At 47.3% G+C, this 27012-nt stretch overlaps 1 protein-coding gene across 1 annotated transcript; it reads right to left on the reverse strand.

Moving 5' to 3' along the window:
• Positions 1-9501: 9501 nt before the first annotated feature.
• LOC147667592 (uncharacterized) lies at positions 9502-23163 on the reverse strand. The gene is made up of 2 exons (XM_086948795.1): positions 23031-23163; positions 9502-14162 (listed from the first exon to the last, which is right to left on the reverse strand). The coding sequence occupies exon 2, from the start codon at positions 13479-13481 to the stop codon at positions 11934-11936; it is 1548 nt and encodes a 515-aa protein (XP_086804921.1). The 5' UTR covers positions 13482-14162; positions 23031-23163; the 3' UTR covers positions 9502-11933.
• Between the last annotated feature and the right edge of the window lie 3849 nt (positions 23164-27012).

A 27012-nucleotide genomic window follows, 5' to 3' on the forward strand; every position in this document is an offset into this window, starting at 1 on the left:
TTTTGCATCATACCCATTTACCTATGTACTGTTTCTGACCCTACGACATCTCTGGCAGACATGCTGGGCTGACTGTTGCTACATAAATAGGAAGTAGATTGCTACTGCAGGGAGAGTGCAGTGTCCTTGCAGTCAGATGCACTTAATTGGGATAAAAGGTACCTTGTTTGTTAGAAAAGCTCCAACTATTAGAATAATAACATACCAAAAGCAGCGCACATAATGCAATAACAGACCAGGTACTAGAAAAATGTGACGCAAAAAATGCAATAACACAGGCCAGGAAATAGGAAAATCTGATGTAAACAATGCAATAACATAGGCCAGGAAATTGGGAAAATCTGATGTAAACAATGTAATAACACAGGTCAGGCACTAGGTGAATCTGATGCAAACAATGCAATAACACAGGCCAGGCGCAAGGAGAATCTGATGTGAACAATGCAATAACAGGCCAGGAACAAGGAAAATCTAATGTAAACAATGCAATAACGCAGGCCAGGCGTTGGGAGAATCTGAAGCAAACAATGTAATAACACAGGTCAGGCACTAGGTGAATCTGATGCAAACAATGCAATAACACTGGCCAGGCACTGGGAGAATCTGATGCAAACAATGCAATAACACAGTCCAGGCACAAGGAAAATCTGATGTAAACAATGAAGTAATACAGGCCAGGCACGAGGAGAATCTGACGCAAACAATGCAATAACACAGGCTGGGCACGAGGAGAATTTGATTTAAACAATGCAATAACACAGGCCAGGCGTTGGGAGAATCTGACGCAAACAATGCTAATAACACAGGTCAGGCACGAGGAGACTCTGACGCAAACAATGCAATAATACAGGCCAGGCACTAGGAGAATCTCACACAAACAATGCAATAACACAGGCCAGGCACGAGAAGAATCTGATGCAAACAATGCATTAACACGGGTCAGGCACTAGGTGAATGTGATGCAAACAATGCAATAACACAGGCCAGGCGTTGGGAGAATCTGACACAAACAATGCCAATAACACAGGTCAGGCACGAGGAGAATCTGACGCAAACAATGCAATAACACAGGCCAGGCACTAGGAGACTCTCACACAAACAATGCAATAACACAGGCCAGACACGAGAAGAATCTGATGCAAACAATGCATTAACACGGGTCAGGCACTAGGTAAATGTGATGCAAACAATGCAATAACACAAGCCAGGCTCGAGGAGAATCTGATGCAAACAATGCAATAACACAGGCCAGGCGTTGAGGGAATCTGACACAAACAGTGCTAATAACACAGGTCAGGCATGAGGAGAATCTGACGCAAACAATGCAATTATCAAAACAACAAGCGGTCCTGAGCATACAAGAGTAAGGGAAAACACAAATGTTGTATATAGACCACAATGGACTTCTATATAATTCAGAGTTCCTTGACCAGCCGGGCAAGGAATATTTAATGATCTGATAGATTATTTAATCTCAAAATACATCATATAACCCGAAACATTGGGGTTATAGTAGGGCACAGTCCTGTGCCGTACAGAGGGGGGAAGTGAGAAAGTAAAAGTAAGTGAAAGGAAATATCAGGCAAACAGAGTGAGCTTGCAGGTCACTGATATTAATTTACATTGACAGTGTATCCTGGAGTTACTCATACAAACAATAATGTAGTGGAGTTACATGTATGAATTACTCTAAAAGGAGTCGACGTTTCGATCCCAAGCTCGGTTATAACGGGATCATCTTCAGGACAAGAGAATAATTTTGCCTGAACAAAGTTTTTAGCAAACACCTGTTTTGGAAGTAAGCAAGAGGGAGGAAAACAGAGATATATATACAATCATTATTTGTATAGTCAGCACTCACATTGTAACTACGGTATTCGGAATCGCAGTGTCAGGTGTTGCCATGAGGCGTGGGTATTCTGTGCAAGGCCTCTCATATTCATGCATGCTTTTTGTGAAATCCTATTATAAACGGTCGATTTTAGCAATTGGTGATAGTGAACTCTCGGATAACTAGGGTACGTGAAAGTGATTTGAGATCTTAAGTCAGCCGTGGAGATGGTGAGGCTTGTTGCCGTGATAAGGATATGAAGGTTGTGGGGGCATGATGGGATCTATGCCGTTCTATTGGTGCGTCTTCCGCATGGTGATTGATAGTCAATGGGACCTACCAAGTTGGTATCATGAAGTAGGGGTTCCTTCAAGTAGAGTGGTCCGATCAGGTAGAGTGGTCCGATTATTGTCACCACCGCGTATCGCCCTGTTGGCAATAAGATGTATTTTAAGAAATCATGCTGTCCAGAAGGAGGGTAAAAGTAAGTGCTGGGGTATTGTCCTATTTAGCTTCATTGAGAAAACGTTTTTTTGGGGGGAGGATGCTTGACAATTCTGTGCAGGCGCCGGGTTTGATATTCAATCGTGGCGTCACTGTTGGTCTAAAATAAATATTGACATGACTTCGGGCAATCACACGTGTCAGAAGGCTTTTGCTGTAAGGATTTTAGGGGGAATTACACATTACCATCTGAGTAGCGTGGAGTTTGTATCTAATACATCGGAATCAAGGCATTGCTTGCACTCAGCCAGGGTTTCTAAACGTGTGTATTACGTAGCTGCCAAGGAAAAAGAAACAGTTTTAAGGAAATGGATCTTGGATGGTGAAAGATAATTTTATGAGCTCGTGGGACGATATTACCATGCCTGGTAGGTATGCGTCCTCGAGGGGAGGGATGGGTGGTGTTGTAAAAAGGCTCCAAGGGTCCAGGAAGTCTACTGGGGCCGCTATTGGGGTAAATTAGACACCAGGGTTACATGCTGAAAGTATTTATAAAAGGTAATTTACGGTAGTTAAACAGCGCTTTACCAGGAGGTTGTAGTTTCTGTGTGCACCGGAGAATTTTGAACTGCCTGAATGATGAACAGATAATTGGGCAGACTCTGTGGGGAGGGGGGGGGGGGGGGGAAGAAGTTAGTCTCTGATCAGGTAGTGAAGGAAACGCTGCAATAGAGCACTACTTTACCGGTTGCATCTCAGGCAGGGAGACCGTCGTCCGGCGAATTAAATGGCGCCGACTTGGCGGGGCGGCCAGATAGATTACTGGTCCGCTGCGGGCAAAATGGCAAGGATTACGAAGGTTTCGTACTAGAGTTAACATAATGTTATATCTAGGGGCAGTGGTACGGCGAGCTTACCGGGCGGGGATAGTCGATGCTCTGCAGGTGCCGGTCACACGAGCTGTCTCTCAATGGATCGCTTCCGTGTTGTGAGCCAAGGGTGGAGGAATTGTCCTCCAGGATGTTGACTCTTATAAACTAGAGATCTTACGCCAACTAGGGAACACAAATCATTACCAGAGACTACCAGGGAATCCCACCAAAAATATACAAGAGACTATACTAAAGATCACAACAGATGCAGTCTCTCAGGGCTTCTTGAGCAAGAAAGAACACCTATTTCGTCCACGCCAGCCAATTATCTATACCCTTCCAAAAGTTCACAAGAACATCAACACTCCCCCAGGCAAACCCATAGTTTCTGCATGTGGCTCCATTCTAGAGCCCTTGGGATCTTATGTTGACTTCTTCATTAAAGAATTTGTACCATCCACAATCTGTTATGTGAGGGATAGTATGGAGATGGTAAATTTAGTGGAACATTACCCTTTTGACCCAACAATCCACACTCTATGCACAATGGACGTAGAGTCGCTTTACACAAACATCCCTCAGACAGCGGCTCTACTGGTCATCCAGCAAATTCTAGACTCACGACCCCGTCCCCATAGGGTCCCTACCATCTTCATTCTACAGCTCCTTGAACTATGTCTCACCAGGAATTATTTTGTATTTGATAACATCTATTACCAACAAGTAAAGAGCACTTCCATGGGGGCTATTTTTGCCCCCAATCTGGCCATTCTATTCAAAATCGACCGTTTATAATAGGATTTCACAAAAAGCATGCATGAATATGAGAGGCCTTGCACAGAATACCCACGCCTCATGGCAACACCTGACACTGCGATTCTGAATACCGTAGTTACAATGTGAGTGCTGACTATACAAATAATGATTGTATATATATCTTTGTTTTCCTCCCTCTTGCTTACTTCCAAAACAGGTGTTTGCTAAAAACTTTGTTCAGGCAAAATTATTCTCTTGTCCTGAAGATGATCCCGTTATAACCGAAACAATGCAATAACACTGGCCAGGCACTAGGTGAATCTGACGCAAACACTGCAATAACACAGGCCAGGCACAAGTAAAATCTGATGTAAACAATGCAATAACAGGCCACGCACAAGGAAAATCTGATGTAAACAATGCAATAACACAGGTCATGCACGAGGAAAATCTGATGTAAACAATGCAATAACACAGGCCAGGCACCAAGAGTATCTGATACAAACAATGCAATTACACGGGCCAAGCACTGGAAGAATCTGATGCAAACAATGTAATAACACAGGCCAGGCACGAGGAGAATCTGAAGCAAACAACGCAATAACACAGGCCAGGCACCAGGAGAATTTGATGCAAACAATGTAATAACACAGGTCAGGCACAAGGAAAATCTGATGTAAACAATGCAATAACACAGGCCATGCACGAGGAAAATCTGATGTAAAGAATGCAATAACACAGGCTAGGCATGAGGAAAATCTGAAGCAAACAACGCAATAACACAGGCCAGGCACGAGGAGAATCTAAAGCAAACAATGCAATAACACCGGCCAGGCACTAGAAGAATCTGATGCAGGTGAGCATGTAATAGCTGGTAGGATCCAGGGTACTGTGTGAACAAGAGAGTGGGAAAGCAAAGACTAGTTTCATATGGACTGAAGCATGGGCAAAATGAGCAATACTTTAAGTAAGTATTACCATATAGTAAATCATGCAGAGTCAGTTTTTTTTTTTTTTTGGGCCAGGTATGGGATATTACGTACCAAGGGGTGTCAGAGATATTATAATTTTTCCTACAAGGGTCATCTGCTTTACAAAGAATTTCAATAAAAGGAGTGACTCTAAAAAGCAGCAACGGGGCATGCAGTGAGAGGATAGAATGCAGTAACCTCTTAACCACCCCCAGGTTCAAACGTAAGAAACATGGTGGTTCTTGTTTCTCTTTTCTTGCTCCTTTTACCTGGAATTCTCTCCCTCTTTCAATTCGGCTTTCTTCCGACTACACCATCTTCCGCAAAACTCTTAAAACTTATCTTTTTCAGCTAGCTTATGATTAATCTCTCTACTCACACCCGACCGCTCTGTCTTTCCACTTTGTCTCTGAGCGCCATGAAACCAATTGGTGTCCGTGCGCGGTAACACATTTCTTTAACATAACATAACATAACAGTATCACTAACGTTATGGAACAGCACACAACTTTGGAGGCTACTTAGATACAAGGGAGACACCTGAAATGGGCTCTGCACCTCACACGTACGCAGTACATAAAAGCGCCTTTACACACAGACCAATCATCCTAGGAGAGGCCGAGGGGAGACATAACATCTAATCCCGGCTTTACCACTTTACCTAAAGATGCTGGAAATAAACGCCAAATGTTACTTCTCGACAGGGCCACTATACAGGTCCTTATCCTGGGATTGTAGTCCCTCGGCCTCTCCCTCACGATCTCCACCACCCCACGTGTTGTTTACTGCACTAGGAAACTGTGCAACTAGGAGACTCTGTGTTTAACCCTGACCTACCAATTTGTAAAATAGTGAGCTTCAGGAATCACTAAGTAAATTTATGCCTCTCCCCCCATTTTTGTCCAAGATCGGGGTATTTACTACCATCCTAAAGTTGTAAGTAAAACTGTGCTTTTACTCGGACAAGACGGAGGTCCTCATCCTCGGTTCCACTCCCTCGGCCTGGAACGACTCCTGGTGGTCGACGGCACTAGGAGCACCCCCTACACCCACTCACCACGCACGAAACCTAGGGGTCATCCTCGACTCCACACTCTCCATGACAAAGCAGGTCAACGCCGTCTCCTCCTCCTGCTTCAACGCTCTCCGCATGCTTCGCAGGATCTTCAAGTGGATCCCCACCGAAACTAGAAGGACGGTCACCCAGGCCCTTGACAGCAGCAGACTGGACTACGGCAACGCACGCTACCCAGTAGCCCCAGCCAAACTCCTGAAATGACTTCAATGCATCCAGAACGCCTCAGCACGCCTGATCCTCGACATCTCCCGTCGCCACATCACACCCCACCTGAAAGACTTGCCCTGGCTCCTCATCAACAAGAGGATAACCTTCAAGCTCCTCACCCACGCACACAAGGCACTCCACGACACCGGACCAGCGTACCTCAACAGACGACTCAGCCTTTAAAATCCCGCCCGCCAGCTCCGCGGATTACGCCCTCACCACCGTCCCCTGCATTCGAAGAATGACCGCCGGTGGCAGATCATTCTCCCAACTCGCCTCCAAGATGTGGAACACCCTTCCCGTCCGCCTACGGCAGACCGAAGACGTTCTAAACTTCAGGAGACTCCTCAAGACCTGGCTCTTTGAACAGTAGCAGCACCCCCCCTCCCCCTAGCGCCTTGAGACCCTCACGGGTATGTACTGCGCTTTACAAATGCTATGATTGATTGATTGATTGATTGAAGCCCGGCCTGGTGATAGGCGGAGGTCAAGTCCAAGGAAGAAAAATGCCTTGGCCCCTCAAGAGAATCCAGCATTTTAGTTATGTTGGGTAAAGGGTAATGATCAACAATAACTGCTTTGTTGAGCTCCCTCGAGCCGACACAGAGCCTGGCTTCCCCATTGGCTTGCGGGCCATAATAACAGGAGGGACCCACTCCGTTGCTTCATCTTCTTGAATGATGCACTTGGCTAAGAGATTGTCTAATTCAATTTTCATGCACTTCCTTACTAACAGAGGTGCATTCCTAACCTTAGCTGTTTTTGGAACAGCATTAGATTTGACCTTTATCCGATGTACATAGCTTTTGAGGCAAACCCAGTTCACCAGCAAAGACCTCAGGGAATTCTTTGATCCAGTCTCGATTAGCATTACTAACAACCCTAACTGGTGGTAATTATTTTACGCAGACAGATCTCATTGTGATCAAGGCAGATATGTAGATCATGCTGATGGAACCAACTTATGAGTGAATACCCTTTCATCAAGATTTAGATTTTAACAGGCATGGCTCTCCCTTTGAAGTCAATTGTGCCCCGAAAATACCCCAGCAACTCAATAGTCACCCCACCTTAACCTATTGGTCTAATGTCTGGCTTCAACAGGGTGACTTTGCCCAGCAAATTACGCTCACAAAATGTTTTTGGGACTAGAGTTATCTTGGCCCAAGAGTAGAAGAGCATGCTCATTGGAGCATCATTAATCAAAACTCGCTCCTGAGGGCCATCACCAGCATTCCCTGTGACTGGGAGAATATTGATTCCTTCCAATTCTTCATAAAGTTCAACTTCCATGACTTTTTTATGCTTGTTGCCAGTTCTGCAGCTTTTTGAGACGTGACCTTTTCTATCACAAGTTTTTCACATGGCCTTCCAGCCTGGGCGGTCTTTAAAGTTGGCCATATGGCCAGAGTTGCCACACCTGAAGCACTTCACCTGAAAATTCTTTGTGTTAAAGGGCTTTGAAGTGGTGGTCAATTTGGGTTCAACGAATCTATCCACCAGCACATTGACATCAATGTACTCCTTTTTTCACCTGAACTGTCTTTGCGTATAATATCAACACACGCTCTTGAATGCTAGTGACTTTTAGCTATGGTCAGCACGTCTTGAAACGATGGCTTTTCTTTTTGCCACTGGGCGTCTCTCGTTTTGTCGAGGGCGCATCCCAACATGAGCTGATATCTTAACCGCTCCTCTAAGCTGCACCAAAATTGCATGTGGAAGCCAATTTGCGCAAGGTAGTCATGTACTGTTTGACCGACTCATCCTGCCTTTGCATTCTTCTCCCAAAGTGATATCGTTCAAGGACAGTACTCACTTTGGAGAGGTGGTGCAAGTCCAACTTTTTGAAGCAGATCTCGTATTCATTAAGAATGGCAGAGTCAAATCAAATCAAATCAAAGGTAGCTTTATTCGACTTTACAAAGCAAGTCATATAAGCACATTTAAACATTTCAGTTACACACAAATATAAAATTAATTCATTTCATATAGGCAGATAAAACCAATCTAAAATAGCATAAAAGGCCGTACTGTAATAAATACTAGAGGCTGTAAACTATACGAATTAAACAAGTATTTTTAAAGGCCATCCCAAGCCTAAAGTGCAAACTAGCGCAGTAAATAAGATAGAAAATACATCAGGTACAGTTGGTTACAGATTACAGCTGCCTCAACTTATTGCATCGACGATCTGCATCTAATTACATATTTTAAAAACTTTGCTGCTGTTAAAATAGTCAGGTCATCTTGTAACATATACAGCTTAATCAAAGCAGGTCTACACTGCCTCAGGCCCCATGATTTTAAAAGGGGTAGTAGATATCTTTTTCTCCCCCAGGCAAAATATTTACAAAAGAAAATGAAATGTATATTAGATTGCACTGAGACTTCATCACATGGGCAATTAATTAAATTGCGAGACCAATCGTTTGTATTCGGAAAAGTCAACAGTCTGAAAAAGCTGTCTGTTCTCATCCTAGATAGCAACAATCTAGTGTAGTTTGAGTGATCTGGGGATAAATATTGATGTAGACCCCGTCCCTGTAACACGAGATGGTGTTGTATAATACTAGGTTGGCCTCTCTCAGAAAGATCGCGTCTGTCTTCCAGTAAGGCCAGGCAGCTTTCCTTAAGAGACTTTTTCGAAATTGATTCACATGTGATAGGGGAATCATACAGTTCTGGATGACCTAAAGTGGATAAAAAATTTCTAATATAGGACAACCATGTGATAATTTTGGCCCCCTCTAGTTTCATGCAGTCACTAACAATAAGCCTATTAAAAACTGTATCTTCTGTGGTCCATATCTCGTGCCACAACATGATTGGGCTAATTTTAATTAAATCAGATATATGGACCTAATCAGATATATGGACCAATCAGATATATGGACCTGAATGGCAGAGTAAGAGTTCAGGAAGGTGTTCAAAGAATTCTTGTCCCTCAGAGCCCAAACAATGCATTAACAATGAGGCTTTCCTCTCTGCGCTTAAGGAAATGCCACAGATAAGAGCATAATGTGTGAAAACCTTCTTTCACTTCAGCCACGAGAGAGAAGGAACTCCTGGAGATGTCAACAAGAAGGGAGGGGCAGTGACATTATGTATGATGTACATACTATGTTTTGACTTAGTTACTACTTAAGGGTAAACTTCAGTGATCTGCTTACAGTGCGCAATATCCACAAGCCTTATACACTGTGCGCATCAGCAAAACTGCGTGAAACTTCAGCAATTAAAATTTAGGCCAATGCACACAATCCCAAAAACTGTATTTGCTGTGCGCATCAGCGGAACCATCAGCCCGATTACTGATGGCACATATTTATACAGGGAGGAGTCACTTTAGTCTGGTGCTCAATTACATGTGTAGATGTGAGTCTGGTGGGGCCCGATAACTGAAAGGCACTCATTTGTTTACATACAATTTCATATATGTCTGATTTATTATTCCTATTACAGCGCCTTCTACCTTGAGAAGGCCCATCCTAGACCAGTGTGAGGACAAAACCCATGCCGACAAATGAGCGACCTGAAGTGTAATATTGAGAAAAAGTAACCTGGAGGATTGCTGCAAATTAAAGTAAATGAAAAAAAGGGGGTGACAGCCTGTTCACAACGCACAGCACAACTTGTTTACGTAAAGTGCTAGTACACAGAACAGGTTAAAGTCTTGTGTCTCTTTTTTCATTTTCTTTAATATATCCTGCACCTTGCTCTGTTCTTCTCTTTCTCTCATTTCAATTCATCATAAATTACTCAAATTCACTATTGCTTTACAGGCCTCTGAGTGTTTGTTTGTGTGAGTGGCGCGAGAGGAACAGAGAACTTGACAAAATTAGTCCTTTTATTGCTTAACCACTTAGCTGCTAAGGGAATTCAGCTCATTTAATGAGATTTCCATTGAAATGAATGGGAGGGGCATGACGAGTTACCCTTGTCATTAGCAGCCAAGTGGTTAATACATTGTAAATGTGAAACACTTTGGGGTTTAGAGGCTGGATAAAGAATAACGTCAGGAAACAAACGCAAATTAAAAGCACATTTTATTTATTCGCTGAAAACTGTTTAAAAATGTAATTTTCAAGTTCCACATATCTGTTTAAAAATATTTACACTTTCAGTCATTTCCGAGTTTAGTTACAAACTAATAGTGGGCAAAACACATGATGTATAAAAACTGAAATCAAAAACCTATTTTTACATTATTTTATGTTTCTTGTTTTTAAAACAGGCCGTCAACCTTTCACGTGAAAATTATTATAAGGGCCTGACATCACTTCTTGTGATACCACTACATGTGAAGTCACTGTGATTTGCATATGATAATGGGCTCCTTCACTATTTTCCTTACTTGTGCCCTGTTTATTGGCAGGACATGGGTCTATAAAAATAACCATATAAATTCACAGGTGCTCGACCGTTTCTCTGGTGATGTCACACATTGTCATGTATTCCGCTGTTTCTTCTATTTTTAGGTGAGTACAAATAACGTGCCGTTCCCCATCCTTCCATTTCTCTCTTTTTCTCCCCCTTTCTTTGTCACTCTCGCTCTCTTTATCTCTCCCCCTCTCTATCTCCCACACACTCTTGCTAGCTTTAGCTTCATGAATGTCACTGCCACTTCTGGCATTCATACGACAAATCCTTCAGAACACTTCAGGACAAAGGACAATCAAGTGTGGAAGATGAGTTGCTGGGATTGCAACTGATTGTCACGGCACATACATGCTTTTGATGTGAGATTTCGCTATTTCACCACATTCTTCAAACAGAGTCTACTGCTTACAATGGCTAAATTCTGGTAAAATATAGATTTTGGCAAGTCACAAAATGAATAGGGAGAGCCAAGTCGGAGAGGAGCCACGGGTCTCACTTAGTAATAATGCGCGAGGCAAGAGCTGAACCATCAACCGATAACAGTGTGTAAAAGATGCACCAAACGTTACTTAAAAACAAGGTATATGCTCTTTTATATCTGAAAATAGGTTATTTCTTGAACACCTGTGCTTCGCTTTAGTACATTACATATACTGCAGTGGCATTTGTTAATAGTAATACATGCATTTTACCCATGAAGCTTCCATCTCCAGAGCCCTAACAACATGTCCACTCTGGGTGTGTTGGGTTTATAGGTTTTATCACTAATTCGACAAGTTAACTGAAATACCGCAGTTAGTCCCAGAATTGTTCAGTGTTGCTTTTACAGGTAGTGTGGTCAGGTACAATCGAATGTTTTTCTTTGTATCTCTTCTTCACCAAAAAAAAAATCAACAATGTTTCTTTTCTTTTAATCCACATTGTGCTTGTCTCCCACTGTGTATCCTGGTACATCATGTCACTTTGCTATGTGTACGGAAGTGAACAATCACTGGAAACAAACACTTTTATAATTCTGCAAATACTGTTATCTGTTTTTCTTCTTTACTGCTATTCAGGTCTTCTATCATTGGTATTTTAAAGTCATACATAATTTGAATTTTATCTTTTTCCGTAATTCATTTCTCTCACAATAACTGCACTGTTCTGCTCTTGTCTATGTCCTTAGACGGGTCAATATTATTTTTGATGTTCTTAAATTATTTCCGGAATCTCTGCATCTCTAGGATTATTTCCATGTGAGTTAAATGAAGGAGTGTAGTCACTGAGGGCTGTGTGGGATCGAAAATTGACAAAAGCCCTTCTCACTTTCAGTGCCCTTCTATGTTTTCCCCCTGTATGTTCGCTGATGACTTTGTAGCTCAGATCGTCGACTAAAGCTCTTCCCACAGTCATTGCACTTGAATGGTTTTCCCCCGTGTGTGTTCGCTGATGACTTTGAATGTGTGATAACCGACTAAAGCTCTTTGCACATTCACTGCACTTGAATTCTCCCCTGTGTGAGTTCGCTGATGTCTTTGGAGGTGTGATAACTGACTAAAGCTCTTCCCACAGTCATTGCACTTGAATGGTTTTTCCCCCGTGTGTGTTCGCTGATGGCTTTGAAGGCTCGATAACCGACTAAAGCTCTTTGCACATTCACTGCACTTGAATGGTTTCTCCCCTGTGTGAATTCGCTGATGGCTTTGGAGGTGTGATAACTGACTAAAGCTCTTTGCACATTCACTGCACTTGAATGGTTTTTCCCCTGTGTGTGTTCGCTGATGGCTTTGAAGGTGTGATAACAGACTAAAGCACTTTGCACATTCACTGCACTTGAATGGTTTTTCCCCTGTGTGTGTTCGCTGATGATACCTTAATGCTGAAGAGTAACTAAAACTACTGTCACATTCACCACAATGATAGAGTTTTTCCCCTGTGTGTGTTCGCTGATGAATTTGTCGGGTTGATAATTGACTAAAGCTCTTCCCACATTCATTGCAGTTGAATGGTTTTTCCCCTGTGTGTGTTCGTTGATGTGTTTGAAGGCTTGATAAATGACTAAAGCACTTTGCACATTCACTGCACTTGAATGGATTTTCTCCTGTGTGAGTTGTTAGCTGATGATTCCTTAATGCCGAAGAGTCTCGAAAACTACTGTTACATTCACTACAATGATAGGGTTTTTCCCCTGTGTGTGTTCGCTGATGACATTTTAGGTATGATAACGTACTAAAGCTCTTCACACATTCACTGCACTTGAATGGCTTTTCCCCTGTGTGTGTTTGATTATGTATTTGAAGGTTTGATAACCTACTAAAGCTCTTCACACATTCACTGCACTTGAATGGCTTTTCCCCTGTGTGTGTTTGATTATGTATTTGAAGGCTTGATAACCTACTAAAGCTCTGCACACATTCACTGCACTTGAATGGTTTTTCCCGTGTGTGTGTTCGCTGGTGTCTTTGTAGTTCTGATAACCTACTAAAGCTCTTGACACATTCACTGCACTTGAATGGCTTTTCCCGTGTGTGTGTTCGCTGGTGTCTTTGTAGTTCTGATAACCTACTAAAGCTCTTGACACATTCACTGCACTTGAATGGCTTTCCCCCTGGGTGTTTTCGCTGATGTCTTTGAAGGTTTGATAACTGACTAAAGCACTTCCCACATTCACTGCACTTGAATGGTTTTTCCCCTGTGTGTGTTCGCTGATGTGTTTGAAGGCTCGATAACTGACTAAAGCTCTTGACACATTCACTGCACTTGAATGGTTTTTGTCCTGTGTACGTGTGCTGATGAAGCTTGAGAAGTGATGACAAACTAAAGCTCTTGCTGCATGTGTATGATTCATCTTTCTTGGTTAGTGTCTGTGGGTCGGGTATATATCTGTCTACATCCCATGACTGCATTTCCTGATGGGCCAACATGGCCGATAAAGCACTTGTGTTTTTCTCACACATTTAATATGTGTGCGGTATTTTACACGTTTGATTTCTGTTTTAACAATAAAATACAATAGCCACAAAATATTTACCACACTCCTAATACGTAGAAGGTGTCTTTGTAGGTGATTGTGCCTTTAGATTGGATTATGGCTATGCACGCTTGCGGGTAAAGATGTATCTTCCTTCTGGCCGGTGACAATTAGGACAGTCTATTGTATTGTAGATAGAAGAACTCCTCTTTCCTTTATCCGTCAGTTGTATGGCTCCGTTCTCTTGTGCTCTTCTGTGGTTACTGTGGTTTGTCCAGAAAGAGTTTACAATTCTCCTAGAGCACGGAATGATGGCTTGTCATCATTTTATAAAACAGAGCACTGTGGTAATCACATCATACCGATCCGATCAAAGCTGGTGTTGGACACTTGTTTATACAGGAGGCGGTTTGTTATTGTTGTTGCCTTAATTCTCCTAAGGTCATTTCTTCGTCTTGTGGCGTGGAGGTGCACAGCTCAGACTCTTACAATCACTGAACTGCCCTTGATCCTTCATCCGAGATCTGTCAGTTTGAGTGCAGGTTCCCTGTCGCCAACTGCGCTGATGTTTTCCTGAATACTGTAGCTCAATATTTCTGCTATTATTGAAGATTTACAGCATTCGCTTCTTTATTGATGGTCATTTCATACATTCAAGGCTTGTTTTCTGTTGGATGTAAAGATATTTAAAATTACTACATTGAAACATAATGGAATGAGAATTCACAATGTTTAACTAGGTGTAAAAGACGTTTTGGGGGAAGATTTACTAAATCTCCACACAATGCAGCACAGCCCTCCCCTGCGAGGCTGCGCTGCGTGGCGCGACAGGAAGGGAACAGGAGAGCAACATATTTTCAAAGATATGGCTCTCTCCTTCCCTTTCGTCGGCACAGATTACAGCGGCACTGCATCAAGCACACACCTTAGCACCAGAGCGCTAGGGTGTGCGTGTGAGTCCAGCATCGATTTTGCACAGGAAGGACACCCTTCCTGTACAAAATACTATGTCAGACACAAGGGAAGGCTTTTCCCACTTTGTATGCATGTTGCGCAGTGCAGCCCGCATGCAAAGTCAAAAAAGGAAGGAGAAATTAAATCATTTCTCCTTCCTTGTGTCTAGTTTAAAAGGGTGCAGTTTTCTCACGCTAAACCCAATCTACTGATTTTAGTAAAATGGGTTTAGCATGAGAAATCTTGGGTGGTTGCACGGGAACGCACAAGCACCCCCCTTGGCAGGTCCCAATGTGTGAAGTAATGCGAAGCAGTGCTATGCGCTGCTTCACATTACTTTTACATTATTTCCAGCGCTAAAAAAGTTTAGCGCTGGAAAGTAAATTAGGAAAAAAAAGATTTTGCGCTGTTTTGTGCCACTTTTGTGATGCAAATACGGCGCAAAATATTAGTAAATCTCCCTCTTCTTCTTTACCACCTTTCAAAATTAGCAAGAAATATTTCATCACACAGATATTTAACTAAAGGTTCTGTTGATCAGGTGATATCTTATTAATGTCTGAAAAGGAGGTGATTTACCAGTGGTCACAGAGTAACTGAGCAAAGTAAAGGCGCTCACAGGGCACCCAAGTGCTTGAGGTTTTGTTTAAGATAGACGCATATGGTCAAGATTTCATTTAAACAACAACAGATTTTAGAAAAAGAGTTGGATCAGGCTGGGCTGCAGAATTTCCAGTAACTCTTCATGAAGTATACAGCAAAAGCAACTCCATTTACACACTTCTCCTCATTCTTTCAGATTCACTTAAGATCATCTCAAATGCCAACTCCTGTCTTTACTCGCTGTTCATAAGTCACCTTTGACACTTTCAACAGCTCCCTTGGTTTAAGCATTTCTGGTTTCTTCTAACCTGGAAGATTGGAACATTATTGTGAGATGAGGGGGGTTTCCTATCGCCATAACATCTGGCCATCTCCCTGAAACTAGTGCAGCTTACAGAGCCTGGTTCTGGCCCTGGAAGACAACTTTAAAAAGCAAGTCTTTAGTTCTTCCTAAAGTAGATAAAGTTCTGTAAGATGCAGCTCCTTCCAGGGCTTTTGTGTAAAACAGAACGAGGGGTTCACTGTAAGGCCCGTCCTTTACATTATAAGCGCAGATAAGGCAAACAGACATTGATTCACATAATTTAATATTCAACAATATCAGTCATTTAGTACTTATGGAGAATCCATCACAACCAATAATTTACCTGACATAGCCCCGCAGCAAATGTGTACACATTACTCTTTTTTTACCCTTTTCCACCATTACATGGCATCTGGCATGACGTTGTCCGTTTGGGGCCCAGGATGCCACTTTGTGACTGGATGGGCATTTGGCAGAGACGGGAGGAGGTGTCAGTTATCCACAGGTGATGCGGCATTTCTACCTTTCCATATTTCTCATCTTCTAGTTTATCTAATTTCATGCCTTCGGTCCCTCTACTGCCCTCTGGCTGCTCACTCACTCTTTGGGGTATATCAGAAGTCAAATAACGGCCTGACACTCACAAGGCTGTGGCTCTCACTTCTTCTACAACACTTATTGTGGCCTAGTTTAGAGTTTGTCCAACAGATTATTGCCTCAAAACTAGGGGTGGACGAAGAATTCAGCTCTGCCTGCGGAGCTCGCAAATTTTTGCCCAGAGTGCAGAGTTCAAAAAAACTCCATGAAGTAAAGCAGAACTGAGTTTTTTTTCTCTCGCAGTTCTCCAACGGTAAGGTGGTGAGTGCTTGTGAGAAAATATAATGTTCTAGACCTCCTCCTGGCGAGATTTCTCATTGCAGGAGGTCACGGCAGGTCGCGACCACTCGAGTGTAGAAATCTGCCATTCGCGTTGATGAAGCTGCCACTCGATTAGAATGTCAATTTGAGCGGCAGAAAGCAGCAGCGCCCTCTGGCGCAACGCGTAGTGCCGTTCGTGCTGCTTTTACAGTGTGGGACAAACTCCTAGCACTAAAAATCAGTGAGAGCAGTGCAACGTGACAGATATCCTGCCTGCCTTATTTTAATTGCCACAGGATGTAATGCATTCTTAATGGGGCAGGCAGGATACCTGTCACATTTGTGATGGAATAAACCATCTGCTGAAATCTAAATCAGGCCTTTGGTTTACATTGTGTCCAGTGTGGCTAGCTGGCTTGAAGGATCTTGTGGTCTGTGGGTCTCTCTCACTGCTTTGAGGTCATCGCCAGGTAGACCTTCTGTCAGCTGCGCCTCGTTCATATCTTCCTTCCAGGGTGGACTTCTGGCAGCTGTGCCTTGTGCAGATCTTCCTTCGAGTCAGGACTTCTGCCAGCTGCGCCTTGTGCATATCTTCCTTTCTAGGCAGGACTTCTGTCAGCTGTGCCTTGTACATATCTTCCTTTTTAGGCTGGAATTCTGTCAGCTGTGCCTTGTGCATATCTTCCTTACAGGCAGGACTTCTGTCAGCTGCGCCTTGTACATATCTTCCTTTTTAGGCTGGAATTCTGTCAGCTGTGCCTTGTGCATATCTTCCTTCCAGGGTGGACTTCTGTCTGCTGCGCCTTGTGCAGCTCTTCCTTCCAGGGTGGACTTCTGTCAGCTGCGCCTTGTGCATATCTTCCTTTCTAGCCAGGACTTCTGTCAGCTGCGCCTTGTGCAGCTCTTCCTTCCAGGCTGGACTTCAGTCAGCTGTGCCTCGTGCAGATCTTCCTTCCAGGGTGAACTTCTGTCAGCTGCCCTTCGTGCAGATATTCCTTTCTAGGCTGGACTTCTGCCAGCTGCGCCTTGTGCAGATCTTCCTTCCAGTAAGGACTTCTGTCAGCCACCCCTTGTGCATATCTTCCTTACTAGGCAGGATCTCTGCCAGCTGCGCCTTGTGCATATCTTCCTTTCTAGGCTGGACCTCTGCCAGCTGTGCGTTGTGCAGATCTTCCTCCCAGGCAGGGTCTTCGGTCAGCTGCGCCCTGTGCAGATCTTCCTTACTAGGCAGGACTTCTGTCAGCCACGCCTTGTGCATATCTTCCTTACTAGGCAGGATCTCTGCCAGCTGCGCCTTGTGCATATCTTCCTTTCTAGGCTGGACCTCTGCCAGCTGTGCGTTGTGCAGATCTTCCTCCCAGGCAGGGTCTTCGGTCAGCTGCGCCCTGTGCAGATCTTCCTTACTAGGCAGGACCTCTGCCAGCTGCGCCTTGTGCAGATCTTCCTTCCAGGCAGGACTTCTGTCAGCTGAGCCTTGTACAGATCTTCCTTCCAGGCAGGGACTTCTGCCAGCTGCGCCTTGTGCAGATCTTCCTTCCAGTAAGGACTTCTGTCAGCTGCGCCTTGTGCAGCTCTTCCTTCCAGGCTGGACTTCAGTCAGCTGTGCGTTGTGCAGATCTTCCTCCCAGGCAGGGTCTTCTGTCAGCTGCGCCCTGTGCAGATCTTCCTTACTAGGCAGGACCTCTGCCAGCTGCGCCTTGTGCAGATCTTCCTTCCAGGCAGGACTTCTGTCAGCTGAGCCTTGTGCAGATCTTCCTTCCAGGGTGGACTTCTGTCAGCTGCGCCTTGTGCAGGTGTGTGCCTGGTGAAAGCGTGCACTGATGGCTGGCGGTGTGTGTGTGTGTGCCTGGTGAAAGCGTGCACTGACGGCTGGTGGTGTGTGCCTGGTGTAAGCGTGCCCTGACTGATGGTGTCTGTGCCTGGTGAAAGTGTGCACTGACGGCCGGTGGTGTGTATGCCTGGTGAAAACGTGCACTGATGGCTGGTGGTGTGTGTGCGCCATTAGAAAGCATGCACTGATGGCTGGTGCGGTGTGTGTGCCTGGCCGGCTGGTGCTGTGTGCCTGGTGGAAGCATGCACTGGTGGCTGGTGGTGTGTGCCTAGTGAAAGCGCGCACTGACGGCTGGTGGTGTGTGTGCCTGCTTAAAGCGTGCACTGACATCTGGTGGTGGGTGCCTGGAGGAATCGTGCACTGAAGGCTGGTGGTGTTTGTGCCCGGTGAAAGCGTGCACTGACGGCTGGTGGTGTTTGTGCCCGGTGAAAGCGTGCACTGACGGCTGGTGGTGTTTGTGCCCGGTGAAAGCGTGCACTGACGGCTGGTGGTGTTTGTGTGTGTGTGTGTGCGTGTGCCTGGTGAAAGCGTGCACTGACAGCCGGTGGTGTGTATGCCTGGTGAAAGCGTGCACTGATGGCTGGTGGTGTGTGTGTGCCAGGTGAAAGCGTGCAATGACGGCTGGTGGTGTGTGCCTGGTGAAAGCGTGCACTGATGGCTGGTGGTGTGTGTGTGCCTGGTGAAAGCGTGCACTGACGGCCGGTGGTGTGTATGCCTGGTGAAAGCGTGCACTGATGGCTGGTGGTGTGTGTGTGCCTGGTGAAAGTGTGCACTGACGGCCGGTGGTTTGTATGCCTGGTGAAAGCGTGCACCGATGGCTGGCGGTGTGTGTGTGCCCCTAGTGAAAGCGTGCACTGACGACTGATGGTGTCTGTGCCCGGTGAAAGTGTGCATTGATGGCGGGTGGTGTGTATGCCTGGTGAAAGCGTGCACTGGTGGTGTGTGTGTGTGCCTGTTGAAAGCATGCAATGATGGCTGGTGGTGTGTGTGTGCCTGGCCGGCTGGTGGTGTGTGTGCCTCTGGTGGAAGCGTGCACTGATGGCTGGTAGTGTGTGTTTCTGGTGAAAGTGTGCACTGACAGCTGGTGGTGTGTGCCTGGTGAAAGCGTGCACTGGCGGCTGGTGGTGTGTGTGCCTGGTGAAAGCGTGCACTGCCTTTTGGTGGTGTGTGCCTGGTGGAAGCGTGCACTGACGGCCGGGGGTGTGTATGCCTGGTGAATGCGTGCACTGATGGCTGATGGTGTCTGTGCCTGGTGAGAGTGTGCACTGACGGCCAGTGGTGTGTATGCCTGGTATAAGCGTGCACTGATGGCGGGTGGTGTGTGTGTGTGCCTGGTGAAAGCGTGCACTGACGGCCGGTGGTGTGTATGCCTGGTATTAGCGTGCACTGCTGGCTGGTGGTGTGTGTGTGCCTGGTGAAAGTGTGCACTGACGGCCGGTGGTGTGTATGCAAGGTGAAAGCGTGCACTGATGGCTGGTGGTGTGTGTGTGTGTGTGCCTGGTGAAAGTGTACACTGACGGCTGGTGGTGTGTGCCTGGTGGAAGCGTGCACTGACGACTGATGGTGTCTGTGCCCGGTGAAAGTGTGCACTGACGGCCAGTGGTGTGTACGCCTGGTGAAAGCGTGCACTGATGGCTGGTGGTGTGTGTGTGCCTGTTGAAAGCATGCAATGATGGCTTGTGGTGTGTGTGTGGCCGGCTGGTGGTGCGTGTGCCAGGTGGAAGCGTGCACTGATGGCTGGTAGTGTGTGTCTCTGGTGAAAGCGTGCACTGACAGCTGGTGGTGTGTGCCTGGTGAAAGCGTGCACCGACGGCTGGTGGTGCGTGTGCCTGGTGAAACCGTGCACTGCCTTTTGGTGGTGTGTGCCTGGTGGAGGCGTGTACTGACGGATGGTGGTGTTTGTGCCCAGTGAAAGCGTGCACTGATGGTGTCTGTGCCTGGTGAGTGTGCACTGCCGGCCGGTGGTGTGTATGCCTGGTGAAAGCGTGCATTGATGGCTGGTGGTGTGTGTGTGTGCCTGGTGAAAGCGTGCACTGACGGCCGGTGGTGTGTATGCCTGGTGAAAGCATGCACTGGTTGTGTGTATGCCTGGTGAAAGCATGCACTGGTGGTGTGTATGCCTGGTGAATGTGTGCACTGATGGCTGATGGTGTCTGTGCCTGGTGAGAGTGTGCACTGACGGCCGGTGGTGTGTATGCCTGGTGAAATCGTGCACTGATGGCTGGTGGTGTGCGTGTGTGCCAGGTGAAAGCGTGCACCGACGGGTGGTGGTGTGTATGCCTGGTGAAAGCGTGCACTGATGGCTGGTGGTGTGTGTGTGTGCCTGGTGAAAGCGTGCACTGACGGCCGGTGGTGTGTATGCCTGGTGAATGCGTGCACTGATGACTGATGGTGTCTGTGCCTGGTGAGAGTGTGCACCGACGCCCGGTGGTGTGTATGCCTGGTGAAATCGTGCACTGATGGCTGGTGGTGTGTGTGTGAGCCAGGTGAAAGCGTGCACTGATGGGCAGTGGTGTGTATGCCTGGTGAAAGCGTGCACTGGTGGCTGGTGGTGTGTGTGTGCCTGGTGAAAGCGTGCACTGACGGCCGGTGGTGTGTGTGTGCCTGGTGAAAGCGTGCACTGACGGCCGGTGGTGTGTGTGTGCCTGGTGAAAGCGTGCACTGACGGTCGGTGGTGTGTATGCCTGGTGAAAGCGTGCACTGATGGCTGGTGGTGTTTGTATGCCTGGTGAAAGCGTGCACTGCCGTTTGCTGGTGTGTGCCTGGTGGAAGCGTGCACTGACAGCTGGTGGTGTTTGTGCCCGGTGAAAGCGCGCACTCATGGCTGGTGGTGTGTGTGTGCCTGGTGAAAGAGTGCACTGATGGCTGGTGGTGTGTGTGTGTGTGTGCCTGGTGAAAGAGTGCACTGATGGCTGGTGGTGTGTGTGTGTGTGCCTGGTGAAAGGTAGAAGGAAGCGCTATGGACTGTGTGTGAAATCTAAGAAAGAGTTCAGAATGCAAAGGCAGAGGGCAGCTCGGGTTACAAGCTGCCTTTGAAGAAGATCAGGCATCACTGGGCAACCATGCCAGCATTCCAAGGAGCAGACGGTCGTTCACGTTAGAAGTGTGATGCCCTGAGGACATATGGCACTGTGAGGAGCCTGGGAGACACACGTAGACGCTAAGTGCCTGAGGAGATAAGGAGCGGAAGGAATTCCTTCGAAGTGTGATGCCGAGGCTCGGGAGAAAAGCGTGTGCATGGGCACATGCACTGTGCGTAATCTGTCTCCCAAAGCCTTTGGTTTTAAGAGTTGGTTTCAACACAATAGTTTTGAGTAATATATTACTCGCCTTAAAACGGGCAGAGAGACACGGGGGCCACGAGGGGAGCAGAAGGAAAAACCAGGCAGAGAGACACGGGGGCAGCAAGGGGAACAGAAGGGAAAACGGGCAGAAAGACACAGGGGCAGCGAGGGAGAGAACAGGCACAGGCGGTGCTGTGCGGAGGGGGAGCGACTTACCTGGAATGGTCAAGGGTCACTCTCCTCACCACGCAGCGGCCAGCCTATATGGGGAGGTGGGAGGGAGGAGCAGCTGAGAGGCGTTAGGTGGGGGCAGCAAATGGGCAGTCAGGGGGGGGCGGGCCGCAGGGGACGCAGTGGCGAGGGGCGACGAAGGAAACAGAAGGCAAAAGGGCACAACAATTGAGGGGGAAACGAGTGGCAGAGGCAGAAGGGTCCCAAGAAAGGGCAGAAAAGGTCACAAAAGATGTGGGGAAACGAGTGGAACAGAGGCAGAAAGGTCCCAGGAAAGTGGAGAAAAGGCCACAAAAAACGGGGGAAACGAGCGGAAAAGAGGCACCAGACCCGGCGGCATGGGTAGGTCGAGCAGTTGGACGCACAGGAGACTTTAACCATATTTTGGATGTCTGAACCCGATGTACAGTCCGCCAGGGTACTGTTGTAGCGTGTATACTTGACAAATTATATTAAACAACAAAAGAGCGACAAAAAATCCCCCCCAAAAAAAACCTTATAACCCACAACCAAGGTTGGGAAAACAAGGAATAGGAGGGGAAATAATAAAACAACAGTGTGAGGAACTGTGGGTTGGAAAATGAACCCTCATACACCTGACAAGTAGGTGTTTAATATCATTGGGTTCCTTTTCCTAAAAGTCCTAAAGTGTAGTGCCCAATAATCGTGAAGTGATTAAAAGAAGACACATTTTAATAGAGGGATAGCCATCCTTCATTAAAAAATTATTTTTCTTTTTTATGAAAAAAGGCGGACACCTTCTGGATAAACCAAGTGTCCTTAAACGTTCAAAAAATGGTCAACATGTTTCAGCTATCATGAGTACCATTCACTCAGCATTCATCAGGACCTAACCTCACCCCACACCAGAGAATGCACCCTAAGGCATACCCATACGGGGGTGGTGGACAAAACTAGGAGAGATATTCTCTGTCTCTTAAACTCACGGATCTCCCGTGTAGACTCTCCTTAGATCAGCTAAGGATCTTGTATCTGCAACACAAAATGTTATTAAAGTACAGACACCATATGTACAAACCATGTATACATTAAATGCACATACTTATTGAAATATTATCGATAGTGAACACCTAAATAAGGTTAAAATAAGTGTATCATACCATTGTGCAATTAAACTCAAGTTCTCCACACTGTATTTCCCACTAAAAAAATTATACAACTTCAAACCACCATTTAAGAGAGTTGCTAAAAAACCCTGCATTATCGGGTTGTGCAAGTACGAACAGCTCAGCCTGCATATTCCACGTAATTGAGATATAAACTGTTAGGATACATTAACCTAGAGAAATGACCAAAAGATGCAGGCATTTCAAATCTCAACCCGTCCTAAAATCAGGGGAGATCAAAATGACATTTGTTCTCTTAATTGTACATCCAGCCTTCGATTGCACGCACGGTGGTAAAAACAAGGGAGTTCAATTGCCCCTGAAAGTGTAAACAGACACTCACGTTCATTCAAGGGCTGGTGGCAGGGGTCCTCTTCACGCCCAGCGTTCCTGGAAAAAATGGAGCGAGTTGCCAATTTAACTCATGTGGTAACAAGTGAATAAGTGTGCGCAAACACGATTAATCAGTAACTAAAGCAGCGGGACACGGAAGAGACCGAACACACCGGGAAACGCTATAAAAGAAGAAGAAGCTGAGCCTTGAACTCACTTCCGCTGAAGCGGCTCCCCGCGTATGACCTCAACGTTCACTTCCGCCGCCCGAATGACACGGGGCGGAGTGACGTCCGCCGCGCGAATGACACGGGGCGGAGTGACGTCAGGTTACGTCAGCGTTATAACGTGTACCACGTGACTCCGGCGAGGCCCCATCTGTTAAAGGGCCCACCGACCACTTTTAATCAACCACGCCTAGGATGATAGAAAAGGTGAAATCATTGCGTATATAAAACGTGCACATATGAATAAAATAACAAACAATAAATAAAACTGCCAAAACAACTATTTATATCCATCAGCATGTTTTGATTAGCAGATCTACTATGAAGCATGTAAATCCACATATGGCAGGCAAGGCCCCCGTCAAAATAACTTTCAATTACACGCAATACATACTTCTGGGGGTAACTTAGTGTCATTTGCTTTTATTGTTGATTAAAACAACAAACTCTCATAGAGTGAACCAGCATTACTAGCAAAGTGAACCAGCACCATTGACAAAGTTTCTTCAGTAGAGGAATGAAGGGAATCACAAATTAAAATCAGCACTAAGGCATGTCATTGTTCAAACACCATTACTCTCACCCTGTCGAAGTGCGACAGTTTTATCCAGATGTAAGCGGCAATACAAACGGAAAGAATCCCTAACCCTCAAGGTAAAAAGGACACCTTGGCTATACCCGCATATTTTGGTGTTAATGAATCAAATGGGATAGTGAGAGGGCGCATACAATCAGTGAAAAGGCACCTACACATATGGATCTGGAATGTTAGCGCCTCAGTATTGATCCCACGGGTATGGTATCATTAAGACCAGACACGTGGGTAGAAAGGCGATAAATCCACCGCTGTTCTTTCTCAAATAAATTTGCCTCTGTGCCATGTCTCAACTGTTCTATAATCGTCCATTTGATATCATTCGGGGTATGATTAACTTCTGGGAAGTGACCAGTAAGTTTTGTTGTATTTTTCCGACATCTCATGTTACTGCGATGCTCGCAGATGCGCTGTTTCACCTTCCTAGTCGTCATGCCCTCATACTTCAGACCGCATGGGCACACAATCAAATAAACGACGTTGCTAGAGTTACAGTTGGTATGGTGTCTTTGTTCCCAGAGTTTGCCAGGCTCCAGGTCCAGTGTCTTGGTACTTGTTGTAAGGTGGCACACGCTGCATCCTCCACAAGGGAAATGACCAATAACTGGAGGTAAACCCCATGCTCTCAAAACATTATGGTCTATGTCCCGATTTGTTTCCATGGGACGCGTATGCACGGGGCGTAGCTGAACACGCAATGGTGCCAGGCGTGCCTGGGTAGAGCTCTGTGAGAAGCTCCCCTACCACAGGCCATTTATCCGCTGAAAATGCTTGCTTTGGCCTGAAAGCGTCAGCTGGTGCTCCCGCAACAACCAGCCACTGGCCGGCGAAGTTTGAACCGAATTGCTGGCACCGAGCTGCCCCCTCCGAGGATGACAGCGGACTTCCGGCCTCCCTCGCCTCCTGCCTGAGGCCGGGGCTGCGGCCTAGTTGGTGGGCCCGGGGACGGAGGATTGCGGAGGAGAGACCTCAGCGCTCAGACCTCCCGCCGAGCCTGCCACCTACTGTGCCCGCATCGGAGCAGTTACAGCACTCCCTACTCTGGCTGACCTGGGGGAAGTCCTGTTCTGTGCACTATGGGAGACGCTGAGATTGCGCCGGTACTGATCTGCCCGCCGGCTGCCGGGTGCACATGGTGCCGAGGCCCCCCTGCTCTGGATCCCCTCCCGCTGATACCAATCGGCGCTGCCTACGATTACCGGTGAGGAGACTCGCCGCGCTTCACTCCTCTCTCTTGGTGAGGCCGGCTGCTTGCCCTGGACTACCCGGCCCGCGGCACTTCCAGCCGGCGGTGGCCATTGCCACGGGCAGCGGACTGCGGTGGGGAGCTGTTGTGCTGTTGATGCTCGCAGCGGTGCGGCCCTGGCTGCTGCACAGGTGGCGGAGCGGATGGTGGGCCCCCGCCGTGGTTGAGCTGTGGTGGGGACGGTGGTCTATGCCGTGGACTGCCTGCTGTGTCTGCCCATCTCCTGCCTGCCGGGAATACTGTATGTGGGGAGGCGCCTGCATCGCGCCAGGGGAGCTACAGTGGGATAGCCGGCAACTTTGCTCCAGGAGCTCATCCTACCACGCCCGGGCTCTTGCCCCCACCTGGCGCCATCATACCCTGCGGCTGCTTGTTGGATGCCAGCACCCCGCTCCATCCACGTAGGGTGGGCGCTCCCTCGTTGCGTGCCCTTATCTGGTGCTGACCTGTGCCCGGGTTGAACTGTCGAACACTGCCCAGCCTTTTGATCACCGGAGGCCTGCTCCAACAGATACGCCGCAGCGGGGGCACAGACTGCCTGCGGATACTGCTCCTCTCTCTACCCCTTGGGAGGACCCCTGACTCGCGCTGGTGGCACTAGTGGCGAGAGCCCGACATCTGACTTGTGGATGACCTGCTGCTGGGGGATGTTGCTGGTGAGTAGGACCCCCCGCCTACTGCGTTGTCGCTGTGCAGCCGCCTGCCGCTGCGGGTGCCTTGCCGGGGCGGTCTCCACGACCCACTCGGGAGAGTCGACACGTGGATATCGGTTCAGGGTGCGGGCCCTGCTACTTGCCGCCCGCTGTGGTCAACATGGAGTCGGAACTGCTTGGGTACACGCCACCACGCGCGCCTAAAGGTGAGGGTTGCTGATTCCCTCCCCGCCCCACCTGAGGTGACACGCCGTGATAGACGCCTATTCCCCGACGGTGTATGCCACTTGCCACTGGCCGTGACTCGTGTGGGTGCGCCCTGCCCAGCTTCTCTGCCCCTTCGTTGCGTACCTGGGCCTGCCGGGAAGGCCCCCCACTGAGAACCCTGAGAGAGTGACCGACCCATAGCCCTTCCAGATTGCGACCCATGGTCTTGGGCCTGGCCCACTCCTGGCTGGCCTACTAGAGCGACCAACCGGACCGTCCAGTCACCTGGACACTTCTACACCCTCCATGTCAGGTAGTGCCAAGACGAGGGCAGGTGCCAATGGTGCGCAAATGAAGCGGAAGATGGCGAAACAGGCTGAATTGGACCTCACCGCCTCTAAGCTGGACACAATGCTGGCGGCAATGGAAAGGCTGGAGGAGTCGATCCAGCTGACCCATACGTCATTGGAGACAAAGATCGACAGTGTGGCCATAGATCTGACACACCTGCGTGCTGACCACAGAAAACTTTCCGAGCGGACATCCACAATAGAAACCTCGATCACGGATTTGACGCCCAAGGTCACGCAGATGGACAAGCATGTACAGGATGTCCTCAACAGGGTTTAATTCCTAGAGGATCGTGCAGAGGACGCGGAGGGACAGGCAAAGCGAAACAACATTCGCGTAGTGGGTCTGCCGGAGAGATGGGAGCCCAGAGAAGTGGCGGAGCATATGGAACGCTGGCTAACAGGTCTGCTGCCGGAAGGTACCCTCTCACAACATTTTGTGGTGGAACGTGCCCACTGTGTGCCGTCCCGGCCCCCACCTGATGGCTCCGATCCTAGACCCATGCTTCTTCGGGTCTTGAACTATCGTGACCAAGATGCCATACTCCGCGAGGCTAGGAAACTACCTGAAATCAAAGTGGATAATGCAAAGGTCATGTTTTTCTTGGACTATACTGTGCAGGTACAACGGCAACGCCACTCTTATCTGCCAGTGAAGCAACGGCTCCACCTCCTGGCCCTTAAATGCTCCCTACTTTTTCCGGCCCGGCTACG

This window comes from Lissotriton vulgaris, unplaced genomic scaffold (assembly GCF_964263255.1).
Source record: "Lissotriton vulgaris unplaced genomic scaffold, aLisVul1.2 SCAFFOLD_409, whole genome shotgun sequence".
Lineage (NCBI taxonomy): Eukaryota > Metazoa > Chordata > Amphibia > Caudata > Salamandridae > Lissotriton > Lissotriton vulgaris.

Coding starts and splice junctions, on each gene's coding strand:
- LOC147667592 (XM_086948795.1), bottom strand. CDS start 13,481: ATGTGTGAGAAAAACACAAGTGCTTTATCGGCCATGTTGGCCCATCAG.